The 16,669-nt window shown below is 36.9% G+C and overlaps 1 protein-coding gene across 8 annotated transcripts in view; it reads right to left on the reverse strand.

Annotated features, from left to right (window-relative positions):
• Positions 1-16,669, reverse strand: part of LOC133530728 (latrophilin Cirl-like) — a 474,969-nt gene that overhangs the window by 308,895 nt on the left and 149,405 nt on the right. For 7 of the 8 annotated variants that reach the window (XR_009801369.1, XR_009801368.1, XM_061868758.1 and 4 more), the window contains exon 2: positions 16,268-16,347. The exons of the other annotated variant lie outside the window; for it this stretch is intronic. Coding sequence is in view for 5 of the 7 variants with exons in the window: in XM_061868758.1 (XP_061724742.1) it covers positions 16,268-16,347 (80 nt within the window). In the remaining 2 variants the exon portion in view is untranslated. The remainder of the gene's footprint in view (positions 1-16,267; positions 16,348-16,669) is intronic. 8 annotated transcript variants of the gene reach the window in all.

Genomic DNA, 16,669 nt, shown 5'->3' on the forward strand with positions numbered 1-16,669 from the left:
GGAAAGTCAAATGGCAGTCGCTTTCGTAAAAACTACTGCCTACGCCAAATCTTGGGATTAGTTGTCAAGCGGACCCCAGGCTCTCATGAGCCGTGGCAAATGCCGGGACAACGCGAGGAAGAAAAACAAACGTGATAATTGATGAACATATCTATAAAAATGTATCCTGTCTCTTTTTCTCTCGATCGGTATAATTTTTGCAATAATTGATCACGCATCGGCTTAATTAATTTTTTTCTGACGTCTCATTCAACTGACGGCAGATCGGTGGATGAGGCCATAGAGATAACTGTCAATATGTGTGTGTCACGCGTAAATATTGATAAATTGGTGGATGATGGATTCTTAGTTGTATTTTAGCGAAACTATGTCCTTAGTATTTCTAGGTCCATGAGTCTACAAAATTAATTAATTATACGAGTAGCAAGGCAAATAACCCCTGCAATTGAATGTTGAAAGCGTGACCGCTATCCGTCATCCGTAGGTGAACTGTATAAGTGTTTATCCAAGATTTAATATTGTCAGGTCTATGCTCATACAGGTCAACGAAAGGTTAAATACGTGTCAATACGTATTTGTTTACGATGTTTGTTCTATTATTTATAGTTTGGTCGACTATTTTCGTTGTTGACACTGTTTAACACCTAAGTGCGAGTGTTCAATCCAACGCTCACGTATGATTTACTAATAGAATTTTATATATTGATGTTTTTTTTTGTCGGACACACAGAAATGAATAATAAAAATGTTTCTGTACTACATAATTATGTAATACATACTCGTAGCATAAACTACGACAATTTAAATAAGGATCATACAATTTTTCATTTTCATCGGTAGTTACTGTCGTTAAGCATGATTTCATTTTTTTTCGTTTAATATCTTTTCCGTGTGAAGCACATCATTTGGTCTATTATTTCAGAATCTTACACTGTCTTCTGATTATGATTTATTTTCAGCTAACTATGGCCTATCCGTACTAATATTATAAACGCAATAGTAACAATAGTCTGTTACCTCTTCACGCTTAAACCGATTAACCGATTTAGAACACATTTGGTATAGACATAGTTAGAGACCCCTGGTAAAACAGGATAGTTTTTTAACCGACTTCAATTTCACAGAAAGAGGAGGTTCTGTATTCGGTTGTGGATATTTTATCAATTATTATTTCATTTATTCAATACCTATTGCATTGTCATGTACATAATAGGTGTTACATAACATAAAATCAGTTCATGGTACCCTGTAAGGGCACACAATATAACAGTTATATTATATTTTAGGCTACATCATCATTATCATTTCGCAGGCGAAGTAGCGAGCAGAATCTAGTATCATACAAAATCGTAGAATACTTGGACTACAACTCCACACACACGCTCTGGTCCAGGATTAAATGAAAGCCCGGGGCACTAATCAATGTACTAAACCAACAAATAAGGCCTCTAAATCCCACATTTCTATTTAATGGTTTAATTAAATAACAATGTTGTAACTAGGCAAACCCAATAATGTTGTATATCCAAATATTGTAGTTAAGTCACTTTGCTTCATGTACATTTTGACGTAAGTAAATTACAATTTATCGCGTGACGTATTTTGTGAGGATTATTTAATTGTATAATAAACTATTCAGTTATTGTGTTCAAAATTGTAATATAAAAATACGCATTTGATTGTTGTAAATTAGAAATATAATTATTATAATAAGTATTTGTTATTCTAGAATAATGAGATGTTTTTAAAAAGGTTTTCTCTTTCTCAGCCTATCTCGTCAGTATTTGACAGTGACGTTCTACGGGTAAAGGTACCTTATGGCGGTTGTCCCTTACACTATATTTATTATTCTCTTCTTTTTTGTCGTTGTACTCTTTGCAGAGCGTCGTGGTCAACTGCTGACGTCAGGCGCAGATGTTGCTTGCCGTACGAATTGCCATTCTGGCAAATACGTTCAGGGGTCCCTTCATGGTAGATTTTATTTGGTCAGTCCATCGCATAGGTGGCCTTTTACGCGGTCTTTTTCCGTTTGCTCTACCCTGCACCACTAGACGCTCTATGGAGTCGTTGTTTCGCCTCGAGAGGTGACCGAAAAACCTGAGTATGCGGGTTTTTACGAGAGTCAAAAGACGCTGCTTGATACGGAGTTCTTTAAGGATGGAGCATTTTCCTACAGCTCCACATTTGTAGGGCGTCTATCTTCTTTTCCTCTGCCTTTCGACACTATTATTAACCAGGCTCTAATACGAATGCAATGGTAGGTACGCGAAGTAAGCGTCAATCGCTATAAGGTACCTTTACCCATAAACTATACTAATATGTGACCGAAACCTAAGTCAGTAAACTATACTAATGTGTCACATATTGTCTCACACAGTAAGGTCAAATATATGACATTAAGGTATTCTTAGAAGTCAAGGGCGGACAGTTTAGGATTTAGATATTACTAGAATACGAAGCAATTTCTAAGTGACTTCGGTTGTCACGATATTCTATTCAGCACAATAATACCTAAATAATTTTATATAATTGTCTGTTGAAAATAAGTAAATATTTTGATAAAGTACTTTACCGACACTAATGTGATTCCCCGACCAATCAATGTCATTTGGCGGTTCTTACCTGCAATAAAAACGAAAATGTCATTAATATATTTACAATGTATATCTAACCTAATAAAACTTTCTTATTATTAAAGCTTTTGCGGGTTTATTACGAATTAATTTTTGACGTTCGTTTTGGATATCGTTGTGATAGAGTTAGACGCGTTTCAAATCTTGATTAAATATGTGTTCAAAACGCGAAAGCTTTATAAAAGACTTTCTTAATTTTTTTAATGCACTAGCTAATGCACAACTTATTTAAATGTTAACACGTTTAATGGGTTTTGCAAATACATATGTGCCTGCCGACGCACTTAACATCAAATCGACAAAAAACGAAGTAATAAGCTAAAAGCATGCACTTACGTCTTTTTTCCCGTGGTGGTAAATGTTTAAACAATTCTCTTATCACCGTGTAACATTACATGTTATCGTGTGTGGTCTTACTAATGTTAAATCAGATTACGGAGTGCGATTGCGAAACCCGACGCTTGCAACTGGGTGATTCAATTATAATTGTTCTGAGAATGCACATTCCGTATATGCAGTTACATCAATTTTAAAAGACGTATGTTTCGAATATAAAAACTAAGTTAAGCCTTAATATCTTTGACAGGGTAATTCCGTTAAATGGTTGCATCGTTTTCTTTGTTGTGCTTGGGAGGCAAAATGCTCTGATCTGAATGCAAATACACAGAGGTCCTACCGCGGAAAATGTAAATACAAAATGTCTTTATCTGCCTCTCTATTTTCGTTATTAATTTATTCAACCTCCTGAAGTTAAACCTAAGGATAAAGAATAACATTTAATTTATACCTAACTACGTAGTAGCCAAATGAATAGTTTCCTTATAAATACTTAAAATCAAGACATTTTTTGCCACATGCTGGTAATAGCAGTAGTAGTAAACTCTTTATTGTACAAAAGTACACATTAAAAGTAACATACAATTAGTAAGAAGTACAAAGGCGAACTTATCCCTTTGAGGGATCTCTTCCAGTTAACCTTTGAATAGATGAGAGGAGAGAGTGAAAAGAGGGTGACAAATGCAGCTAAATGTACAACAAGGTACCAATAATAGTTATTGTTAAACAAGAGATGCATGCCAGAGAGGCGAGATTTAACGTAATTATAATTACCCGTTTTGTTGTCAAAGCCAAATTCTTAACACTTAAGTATTTTTACCAATATTTTCTAATATGTAGGTATTTACTATTTATCGCTTGGCTTGACGAAATCTGACTAAAAGTACTTACTTTTTATCTAGTGTTCTGCAAAGGGTTCGAAATTTTGCCACGTAAAATTTACTTATCCCTACGCTGCAAAAATCTAAATGAGTTTTCATATAAATTCAATATTATATTCCCGTTTCGCTTATACCAATTTCATGCGTCGATTCTAGATATCAGCGAGGCGATTAAATTCAATTCCCTCGTAAAAGGTAATTGCAAATACCTGAGTCTGCGCCCGAGTGTATTTCTGTTTAGAGAGCCGTACAGGATCAACTTTTGCCCTTTGATATAACGAGATTAGAAAAATCTAATCTCATTTCAACTGGTTGCACTCTTTATTTTTCTCTTTTATTTAAAAGTTTAGCTTCGCAAAAATGTCCTTTACGACATTTGGAATATTAAGCATCTGAATAATGCTCTTATTCTGATATATTATACCATTGAAACCGTTCAACACGTACACATAAACCAGCGTGCATAAACGTTCCGAACACACTTAAATCAAACACCTTTAAGGTACGGGGTTTATGTCGTAATTCACCATTTGCAAATGGCGTAAGTCTGAGAATGTACGTGTAGATACGCCGTTGTGTGCTCGGTGTGGACGCAGTGGAGTGTAACTTGTACAATGCGAATGTGTACGGAAGTGGAGTAGGGATGCGACGTTCCCGGGCCGCATCCGTGCCTAAATGTCGGGAAATGTAAAGTAGAGGTTAAGGTGAATTGTGGGACAGGGATGGGAATGTTTCCTGGTATGCATCCGTTGGTTTTAAATATTAGTTGTTTCGTGCGGCTTTATCTTAAACATAAACATGATGAAAACCTGGCAATTATAGTATCTTGCCTAAGATAAGTCAATTGATAATTTGAGAAATGAAGTCAAAATTCTACATAAGTATAACAGTTTTTTTCGTGCAGTAAAATACATACGACGACCCATAAAAAGGTGAAACTCAACGTATATTTATTGAGTACCACGGATAACCCAAAAATAGACCCGTAAAATATACATACATGATAAGATATGTGTTATAATCCAAATGGATCAATTTATTCATTTGACATTGTTATTAGCCTGTCTCCCGTCATTGCGTCCCTATTCTTGGCTCGCTAAAAAATAAAGTCAAATATATCTTCCGATGCAATGCCCCTAAACAACTACCAGGATCTATTGAGACTAGGTACATCCACAAATCTACATTTAACCATTCACATTAGCATCCACCTTTCCCCTCCCTAGCTACCTGGCTCGACTTACATTAACGATAAAATTATGAAATATAGCCTCAGTTGCAAGGGCTGTCTGACACTACACAATGAATCACTGCGTTTCTCGGATTAGTGTGGTTCCGTTAAAAGAATTTATATTACGCTACGCTTTTGTTTTGAGAACGCTAAATATGGGTTAGTCGTTTATTTAAGCTTTGAGGTTATGAGTAGAATGTGCTTTATGGTAGCTTATTCGGGATTAGTTTTAATTTGTTTTTGCGTTCTTGGTAGTTACCGCGAAAAATCTTGGCAGTTAGGTCGTCTGAAACGTAACTCTCACTCACTGATAGTTTGAATTTGCATCATATTTTAAATATTAAACTTTGTTGTTACTTTATTATTATATCAGTCAAAACATATTCTTCTCGACTGTACCATACATAATTGCCAATATGTTCCCATTTCACAACCATAACAAATTATCGTAGCGACAATAAATCGGGGAAACGTCATAATTCCGCCAGATTATAATGGCGTAAGTACATATTACTTCTATGGTATATGCGATATTTTTTCTCAGTCTATATTAACGTCAAAAGGGAGTAAGTGTATATTTTCTTTGCGGTCGATACGTTATTTTTTCTTAACCGTTACTGACGTCAAAAGGTCGTAAGTCGATTGCACTTTTATAGCTGTTACGACATTTTTAATAGCTTAGATATTAACGTCGCAAAATCAATTATTTCCGTGCGCCGGCGCAAATGAGGAGCGATAAAACGGCGATCACGTAAAATCGTAATTAAATCGGTACGGTCCGCAGCCTCCGATCGTAGGCACATTGTTTATTCTAGTACCCACGACACTTTATTGTGTTTTGTGGGGCTAGGTGGATTTATCCTCCTAAGGCCCAGCCATAGAATTGAAAAATCCTAAATTTGCCACTAGAATTTGAACCTATAGTGCAGGGAATACAGTTGATTTTATATTGTTTGAAAATTGAATGAAACAAACCAAATGCAACTCTGTTCCAATTGAATATGATTTAAATTTCATCGAACTAAATAAGTCCTATAGGTAGGACCTTGGGCCTTACGAGGTTATGTATGTCAGAATATTTGTTTGTTTCTTTTGGCCAACCCACGCAGAGATTTACGTGATAAATGTGTATATTTCATCTTAGGTTTTACATTAAATTTTCGCGTGCAGAAATCAGGGTCAAATATAAAGAAAAAAAGTTTCTAATAAGTACCATTACATACTGGGGTGCCTAGCCAACGTGCCAATCATTTACACTCCGTAGCGTAGCGTAGTCATCTCTTTCTCTCACTCTTCCATATTAGGCCGACAGAGACAGTTGCGTTTCGTTCGCTACGGAGCGAAAATAATTGGCATGTTTGCTACGCACCCTGTTAATTGTATATTTCCTACTTCTAAAATTACAAAAAAAGTATAATAGTAAGAAAATATATAAATATGTATATACATAAGTAATAAGTAAGAGTTTTTGCAGCTTTTCGTTTATGAACTAGGACAACTCTTTAAAGTCGAAAGAACATTCAACGTAGTACTCAAAAGAAAGATTTGTGATAAAAAATTTACTGTGCATATTCAAAATGAAACCTTTGAACTCATCCTTTAAAATTCAATATTTTTCCGACCTTCACTCAAAAGCCAAGTTCAAACCAAATCGAATCAAAATGAAACCTTATTTCAAGAGATCAAAGTTGAAAATCGTTTACTAAAAACTATTTAATCACCCAAAAGCGCAGTCTAGGTACTATCGATTTTCGAACGCAACTCGAACAATGCCTTTCACACAATAAAGTGGAATGACAAATGGAAAAGTACCAAAATGTGAGGGATCATAAAAGATTATCTATCTGGAAACAAATACGGGGGAGGACAATAGTCTCTTTATTAAGGGTCCGAATGTTACATTATAGAAAACTACAGAAGGTCTAGTCGACTTGATACTGTATTAAATAAGCAATCTGTTGGTATAAATCCAGATATGTCCGGTCTCCTGTCTACGAAGCAGGTCTTGGGATCGAATCCTGTGGCAAGGGCAGGGTATTTGCTTGTAGGTAAGTTTTATTACAAATATTTATTCCTGAGTTATAAATGTTTTCTATATATATATAAGTTTTGACATATAAATACGAGTATAATTTTTTTTTTTAAATTTTAAACTTTATTGCACAGTAAAAAAATATACAGTGACAAAAGGCGGACTTAATGCCACACGGCATTCTCTACCAGTCAACCTTTAGACCAAACAGAGAATCATAGTTGGTGCGGGGTATGTAAATAACACCAAAACTTGACGCTTAAAATTAATAAATTATATTTATCGTCGTATAGTACACACAACACAAGCCTTACTGTGGGATAAGTCGATGTGTACAAAATAGTCCTATATTTATTTATTTTATTTACACTAACTTTTTTCTTATTCTCACAAAAGAATTATGCATAAAAATTTATTTACTTAACAACCAAACAAATTCATCCTTTTGTTTATTTTATGTAATGTATTTATGTAATGTAATTGTTGTGTATTTTAAATGTTGCTATAACATTGTTTTTATTTAGTTCAAAGCGCCTTTTAATAAACTTAATACATTTCTTTTAATGTTTCTGTCTTATCGAAACATAAATATAACCTAAAGCTGGTCTACTGCCCTTATCTATACTGTGGCCACATTTGAGTCTAGCGTGCGTCCCCTGAAAGGAAATTACGTCAATAAGATCCATTTCGCCATCCCACGCTCATTCGCCTAGACAAGAAATCCATACATTCACCTTAATCAGTATCAAGCTATTTTAGTCGTTAACGAACTGGGGGTGTAAATATGTGACCATTCAAACCAATGCTTCTGACACGCTTGGCGTTTACGTTAAAAATATTCTTATTTCGATTGTAGTACAGTGAATTTTGCTGTAAGCGACATGTCGTTTAGGATTGTTTAGAATTTTGACAATAATAATGACATGTGGCTACTGATCGTGCGAATCATTGCTGATCTTTATGGGTCGTGCATTTAATACGATTTTACATCTGGTTAAAACATTTGGCATCTGTATTCGATCCTATTTTCGATACCACATGCGTTATTATTGTCGTATGCTCGTATCTATTTAGAATCCATTTATTTTATAATAAATATTATACAAACTAGCTGAAACGTCTGGTAAAAGGTAAAGTAATGAAATTTAATCGCGTTAGGTTAGACCCGTCAATGACATTAAATATGTGTGCAAAACGCGAGAGTTTAAAGTGTTATGGTGAAGCCAATCTTAATTATTGTGACTATCTGACTTTTTAGTATTTTTACGCGGGATGATTTTTTATAAAAATAAAACACATTTATTGTTTTTTCTAATGTAATAACAACATAATATTATACAAATAAAATTTTGCTGTAAGCGACATTTTTAACCACATACCAGCATTTTTCAACTCTAAATTATTAACTTCGTGCACAGATTTATTTCAAGTGCATAATAGACTAACATGTCATACGCAGGCTATAACAACATGCTAGAAAGCACTAGAAAACCAATGCTCTCAATACAAGGACCACACATTAATTTAAATTACAAAGAGGATATTAAGCGCGTACTGGCAGATACAACCATTTTTCACCAAGCGATACTCAATTTTAAAACTAAACGAATAAAGTTGAAATCAAACTGACGTGAAAGAAAAAAAAAAAGTGCGAGTTAGCGAATTTTAAAGCGTATTTTAAGAGCATAGGGTTGTTATTGCAATGGACTGGTTTTTTTTAATGTTAATGGCCAGCACGCGACTACCACTCATAATCGTCTCCCCTCCGATTTTATAATCGCGAATAAAAATGTTTTATCGATTGGGTGGGGCGCCTTAACTCGTGCTATTCACACGATAACGATTTTATTAAAAGCTGTACTTATTTTGTATGAATGCAGATTGCAGTGAATCTAGCTTGTAGTTTAGGCTAATCAAATAAGATAAAAAAGCGTTTTGAGGAATTAATTTCCAGTAAGCTGGAAAGCATTAATACCTTAAAAGGGAATGACTTTGCGATTTTAGCGAAATAAAGGTATTTTTTTTTAATTGAAATTTGCAATTACATTTCGAGAGAAAGCGTTTTCCACTACCTAAATTACTTTGATTTTGATGTTGATCGCTTCAGCCTAAAATTGTCTAGGTTTATAGGTTTCGCATTAAAAAAAAAACATTTTTTTTTGTAATGCAGATTTTCTTCTTCTTTTCGTGTCGAGGTTCCCTTTTTTTTTTTATACGATGGAAGCCCAATAGGCAGCGGTGTTGACAGCCCTGGCTGTCGCGTCCCTCAGATCCAGCTCCGAGCAGTGATGCGGGCATGTGGGGCACGCCAGTAGATGTGCCATGGTTTGCGTTGCTGTGTCGCAGGTACATTGAGTCGAGGAGCTACGGAGCAATCCCCATTTGGCCATATTTTGCTTGCAGCGACCAACTTGGGACCTGAGCCTGTTTAAGGACTTCCAAATTGGCCAAGGTTCTTTATGGCCAGGCGGTAGTTGCTCCAAAGCCTGCACGTACACGTCTGGTGGAGGGCACCGGGTCTGCCACAGCAAGCGGCGCACATCGGCCGGCTCACCCTGCAGGGGGCTGGTGCTCCGCATAAAACTCCTGCGGCTTTTAAGACGAGCAGGTGGCGGGATGTGTCCATGCAGGGGGTGCCGCTGGTCGTTCTCCTGTTTGTGCTTTTCAATAGCGCAGGCTACCTCTCTGCGTATATCAGGGGGAGCCACTCCAGCTAATGGGTAAAGCTTGTTGAGCGGGGTCGGCTTGAGGCAGCCTGAGATGGCGCGGCAGGTGTCATTGAGCGCGGCGGTTACGAGGCCGGCGTGCGGGGACCGATGCCAGACTGGGCAGGCAAACTCTCCAGCAGAAAAGCACAGAGCTAGTCCGGTGGTACGCAAGGTGTGTGCGGTGGCGCCCCAGCTTGTTGAAGTTAGCCTACGCAGCAAGTTGTTTCGCGCACTAACTTTCATGCGTGTGTTAGAACAGTGCGCCCTGTAGGTTAGCGCTCTATCCAGCGTTATTCCCAGATATCGCGGGTGGGGGCAATGTTCAAGCGTCGCTCCATCCCACTCTACGCGAAGGGGTCTATTTGCGTGATGGTTGCGCAGGTGAAACGCACAGGTCTGAGTTTTGCTTGGGTTTGGCCGGAGGCAGTTAGCCCTATAGTAACTTCCGAGTTGCTCCAATGCCTCAGACAGAGTCCCTTCCACATTTTCAAAGGAGCGACACTGAGCTGCGAGGGCTAAATCGTCTGCGTAGAGGAAACGTTGAGTCCCCGGTGAGCTTGGCTGATCGTTCGTGTATAGGTTGAAGAGGGTTGGTGCCAACACGCTGCCTTGGGGTAGACCATTCTTTTGGCGTCGCCATCGGCTTTTCTCCGTGTTGAGGTGGACTTGAAAATAGCGGTTCCGTAGCAGCTCACCAAGTACACGAACGAAGCCTCCATCTCGAGTGACGTTGGCAACTTTTGACAGTAAGATCCTGATGTTAACGGTATCGTAGGCTGCAGATAAATCAATGCAGATTTTGAAAAACAGGAAAAGCTAGTTTTCATTGTGTCAATGGAGAAATAGAGAATGTAAAATACTTAAAAGTGGAAAAACGTTTTCTCTCTTTGTATGGACGATCAGGGTTTAATCCGGTCCTGAATGCGTGTAATCCGAGTTTTTGCACACACATCCACTTCTGATGTACATACATCGTAGGAACGGTCAACGGAGGCATTTAAAATTATTATTAAAATTAACTAATCATTCAAAAGCTGCAAGCATACAACGCATAACTAACGTTGTCAAACGCTGACTTCCCTACCTCTTAAAATAAGGGCGGAAAACAATAACACCCAATCAGCTCGTGAAACTAAATTATTATCACCATGAAAATACGAATCGTAAACCAACACACACCAGCAAAATCGCTAATATAAGTCACTCCCATAGATAAACAGTAACTTTACAAAAGTCGTATGTGACTATGGAACGTGTACACAGATACGTCTTTTATGAAGAGATAAGCTTAAACCGTTAATATCATATTTACGGCCGCCTATATTTTTCACGTATTAATATATTTAATCACTGAGGATGGTGCAAGTTTATAGCCATTTTAAGGCTGTTTTAAGACCGTATTTAAGCTAATATGGATTAATGTTTATGGCACAGGTAGGTAAATATTGATTTTGGTTGCGACATAGGAATGTGGGGTTTATTGGTTAGTTACAATTTTATTGTGATTGTGTGGGCTTTTTCATGGTGGATGATTGAATTTGTTTCCGGATCAGAATGGTTGTAATCAAAATTTAATTCAAGGGCCATGAAGCAGTAATAGAAAGTGTCATAAACAGTTTGGCAAAAAGTTCAATGTATGTAGGTACGTCGCAGAGCGTGAGGCGCAGTCAATGTCACTTTACCGGACTAGGCCTGGAATATTCCTTACCGGCGCGTCTCGCCAATGGCTCCTCTACAGGATGGCCCAGCGTAGGGCAGTCCAGGGGACGCATTTATGCGTTAGAGGGAGCAAGTGATATTGCTATCTCATACCACCGCTTAGCTGTATCACTTAGACTGGCCTACGATAAGCCATCGTGTAGAGGAGCCCTAAAACGCGCGCAACACAACATTTCCCAACTTTCGCAGTCTATTATTGTGACCGTAAAGAAAGATTCTATTTCAATACATATTTGAAATAAACCATACTCCAAATTGATTCACAGGTTCTTAGTGGCCTTATGTTTGCGTTAAAAAGGCGAAAAGCGCAACTCACAGCCACTCACGGGCACTCATCAAAACGTACATTCCACATTACTCGCGATATTACCTAGATCCACAGATAATAGCACATCGGAGTACGCAGGTGTTGACCTAGTTAGCAACAGTTTCATTGTGGGACGAGCGGGTCTGTGCCGACCGTTGGGCGTGAGGTTTGCAAAGGGATGAGACGTGCACGTCTAAAGAGGAATTGTTTAGGTAGCTTTAGGTATCTTTTGTCTCAATAATGAATGCCTTCTGGCATTAAGTCCGCCATTTGTACTCTTCATGTATTGTGCAATAAAGTTTAAATAAATAAATAAAAAATAGAGTCAGGTGTTACTTTGCGGAAATCCATACTAATTAAAACAAATATTACTTTGCTAATCCGCGAAAAGATAACGTGCTAGTCAATCAGTGCTAACCCGTTATGCTTACTTGCGTATTTTTACATGCAATGAATGTTGCCATCCTCCCACCGCGGTACACATTGATTGCATGTAAAAATACGCAACGATTTTTTGCCCCCGAAAACATATAGCAAATTTCATCGAAATCGTTAGAGCCGTTACCGAGGTCCCCCAAATGTATAAATATATTAATATATAGGTATACGAGAATTGCTAATTTAAAGGTACCTATAAATAAGAAAAGATAAGATGCACACAGTGGACACTCGCACAATCACACGATATTTACCCTTAACTTAAATAAATAAACATTTTAAAGCCTTCAATCAAAATCTCGAATTTAAAGGACAAAGTCAGTAGATATTTGAAAGTAGGTACGAAAACTAGTAAATGTAAGTTTTCCTTTGCGCAGCTTCCCATACACAAACAATGCAGACATCCGGTCGCCGCATACCCTACCGCACTCATATTCGTAGTGGAAGTGCGGTGCGCCTCGAGTTTTTTGTTTGAAGGAAAAACGCGCGGCGTTATGGCTTTTTAGTTGACATGTTTTAATTGTGAAAGGTTGACGATGTCTGAATGGGCGCGGTTTTTTAGCCCAGCTTGTTAGCGCGCAGGGATTGTGTACCGGAGGTTTGGTTTTTATTCGCGTTAAAGTTCTAGTTAATTGGCCTGGTTTTGAAAGGGATGTAATTGTTAGATAAGTTTCATATGTAATATGTTTCAGTTTCACGCCAAAGTTGAGCTTCGTATTCAATTTTTTTTTAATAGTGAATTGTCTATTTTATAGTCAGCCCTGGTGAATAATGCACAATGTACACATATTGTAATAGATACATCCTTTACAATTGTACTATTTTTTACTTTCAGCGTTAATAGTTTCTTAGTTCATTCAAAACTTTACCTTTTCAGGGTAAGCATTCGCAATACCCAATATCAGAAATGCTAAGTCAATTACAGCATTAATTCCTCTAGGTCGCGCTTATGTAACAAGGAACCAACATAATAATATTAACAAATCAGTTTTTCGTTATTAACACTGTTACTGCCAATCCTTATTAATTTACTAGTCTCTGATAGAAATGATCTAACGTACATATACCATGCCTTTCACATCGCCATAACTAACCTAACACATAAATAATGGTACTTATGCAACTTTAAGCACTAAATTTGCGCCTAGAGTTCAAACTAGTAACCTAAAGTGAGACCTACCTATAAATTCCACTAAATCATTACTATAGAAAACCCAACAGTAACACCGGTTGACTTTTAGTAAATGATAGCTTTAAGTTATCTAGATTTAGGCTTGTGCAATAAATAGTGTATAGTAGTCATCTATTATATTATTCACTGGAATCTGACATAAATATCTACTTAATACAATACATAGTACCAGTCCGCAAAAGATTTATAGTCTATTACATTGTATATACAACAGAACTGTTTAAATAAATATATCTACAAGCCCTTGACAGTTTTCAACATTTCCAGAAATGGTAATATTTTTATAAAAATGTAATCAATAATTAAATGGTGATAGAAATACCAAAATTCTATATAAAGTAACGAATTCATATTATGGTTTATGGTTTAAGAAATTTATTCTCATAAGAATATACAATATTCACTTAAAATAAGAATTTAAATTTAACTTAATGCTATACAATAACGTGGTGTGTATGTTTTTGCATCCCAAGGAATATTTCTGAAAACTTCCTGAAAAGTAATTCAATGCATTTCTATTATTAATTGAACAGATTTCGTCAAAGTAATACTTTACCCGGAAGTTGAAGTTTCTAGATGCCTCTAGCAGTCGCTAACCATTGACCGCTTTTGCATCCTAATAACCAACGTAGCCATAAGTGTGAAAAGCCCTTACGTAATTCACACATATCCAATACAATCCCAACGAAGCTATTCCTATTGCATAAATTAGGATACTGCACCCATCTCGCATACCGCCGTCACCTCTCAAGAGATTGCATCTAGTCAATATTCCTTAGTACCAACTAACACTGTACCTAATACAATGGTCACGTCGGCGTCCTGCAAACTGAAATCAACCTTAAATCAACTACTATAGATTGAAATTTCATTGGCTTTATACGTCGTGAATTGAACTCATACTAAGGAATGGGGAAGGTAATTTGAACTGTATAATAAAGTGTTTTAGATTGATTTTTGAATGAGGATAATCGTGTTTACAAAACGTACAGGTTTATATTTAGGATGGTATTGCTTCATAATGTAGGTAAATATATGTAGGATGTATTCATGCTTGAATAATATGTGTTGATCCGTATTTAGATCCGTATATCACACCTGATTGGAGTGTATATTATGTTTACGGATATCTAAGACAATAATTATGATTATTGATTATACATTGTTTTTAGGGTTCCGTACCCAAAGGGTCAAACGGGACCCTATTACTGAGACTCCGCTGTCCGTCCGTCTGTCACCAGGCTGTATCACATGAACCGTGATAGTTAACCAGTTGAAATTACTACAGATTATATATTTCTGTTGCCGCTATAACAACAAATACTAAGAACAGAATAAAATAAATATTTATTTCCAATCTCGAAGTTCTCATACAATCACCGAAGTTAAGCAGCGTCGGGGGACGACTTTATTGCCCATATATTAAGATAGTGTATAGACATTTTTGGCACATTTTTCGTATCGATATTTTCAGACGTGACTGTATAAAAAAATACGTTCGGGTTGGATCGCAAAGCTATTCTTCCCTCTTAACCCAAGCTTATTAAATTATTGAATAAACGGGAACAAGTATTGCTAACTACGCCACTATCGATTACGCACCATTGAACGCGAACAGCGCCCCTTATATAAAGCCAGGCATTAATCATACTGTCATACCGCGGTGCAAAGTTTAAATATATTTTAACGTGCGGCGAACAATATCTTAATTTTATTGTGAGGTTAGTGGTATGCACTAGTTTATACAATGCTGCTTTGTATAATTAGTTTACTTATATGATATAGGAGGCAAATAAGCTGAAGTAATTACAGTCGCCCATGGACGCCTGCAACAGGAGTAAGAGCGTAGCCTGCCTTTAAAACAGAGTACGCTTTTTTCTTGAAGGTTTGAAGGTCGTATCGGTCCGGAAATACCGCTGGCGACAGTTCATTCCACAGTTTAGCCGTGCGGGGAGGGAAGTTTCTGGAGAAACGCACAGTTGAGGACTGCCGACCATGTAAGTGGTGAAGATGGAAATGTTGTCGCGTAGAGATGGCGGAAAGTAGCGGCAGGGATTAATCTGAACAGTTTCTCGTAAGGTGTTTTTCGTGACTACATTTAAACAGGATTTTCATTGGAAATAGGTCAGAGACTTATTGGATCCTGGATCGTCATTTGTCATCCCTATTGTCATCGATATTGAAAAAGTTAGAAACTTGACTGAAGTATTTAAGTAATTATATGAATACGAAAATCCCCATCCACAAAAAAATTAAAAGTACAGAACGAAGAATAGAACGTTCGAATTAAAAAAAATACAAAATACTTCAGTACGTCTAGTGTAAATTTATTCGACAGCGAAACGTGACGTAGGTTTGCGTTAAGTCTCATTTTGTATGGGATTTAGAGTTTCCAAAACGTCCCGCTTGGCGCGGTGTTTCTAAATCCCATACAAAATCAGACTTAACGCAAACGCGTACGACACGTTTCGCTATCGAATAAATTTACACTAGGGGTACTGATCTTAGAAGGGTGACAAATGTAAATAGGTTTACTTAAGTACATTTCATATGTACTCATACGTAGTCTCATACCAATATTGAACCTAAGAAACTTTACAAAAACAAACGCCGCCATTTTCATACGACAATGCATCTAACACCAACTCAAGATTCCTCATCTTTGCCATCACACAAACTCACCCAACTAAAACTTAATTCGAAACAGTCATATGTCACTATAGGTAAACATACGACTTTGTCTAAGTAAGGAACTTGCTGGTTCGGAGGACAAAGTTGCAAACTACCAACCGAGAGATGGCGCGAGTTTCTTCGAGCCAATTGTGACTGCATAGAAGTTAGGACTGTTGATTACTTCTCTTGAAGTGTACCTGGAAAAAAAGATTTTCGTGAGATTTATTTTTTTTTAAAGGTGAAGTAACTTGTGACTCTAAGCTTGAAAATGACAAAGGAATCAATTATTTTTTACTTAGATTTAGTCTATAGTCCATTGTCGAGACAATTATCTGTAAACATTATTGCAATCAAATTAGGGTTAATTAAGTGCCTTATTAGCGCAGAAAAATATTCAATGTACTTAAATAAATAAATAACTTAAATAAAGTAACTAAGTACGTATTTTAAAGTCGGATTATGCTTGATGGATAAATTCGATTTGAATTATGAACTATTACAAAAAATACAAGAAGTTCC

This window comes from Cydia pomonella, chromosome 23 (assembly GCF_033807575.1).
Source record: "Cydia pomonella isolate Wapato2018A chromosome 23, ilCydPomo1, whole genome shotgun sequence".
Taxonomy (NCBI): Eukaryota; Metazoa; Arthropoda; class Insecta; order Lepidoptera; family Tortricidae; genus Cydia; species Cydia pomonella.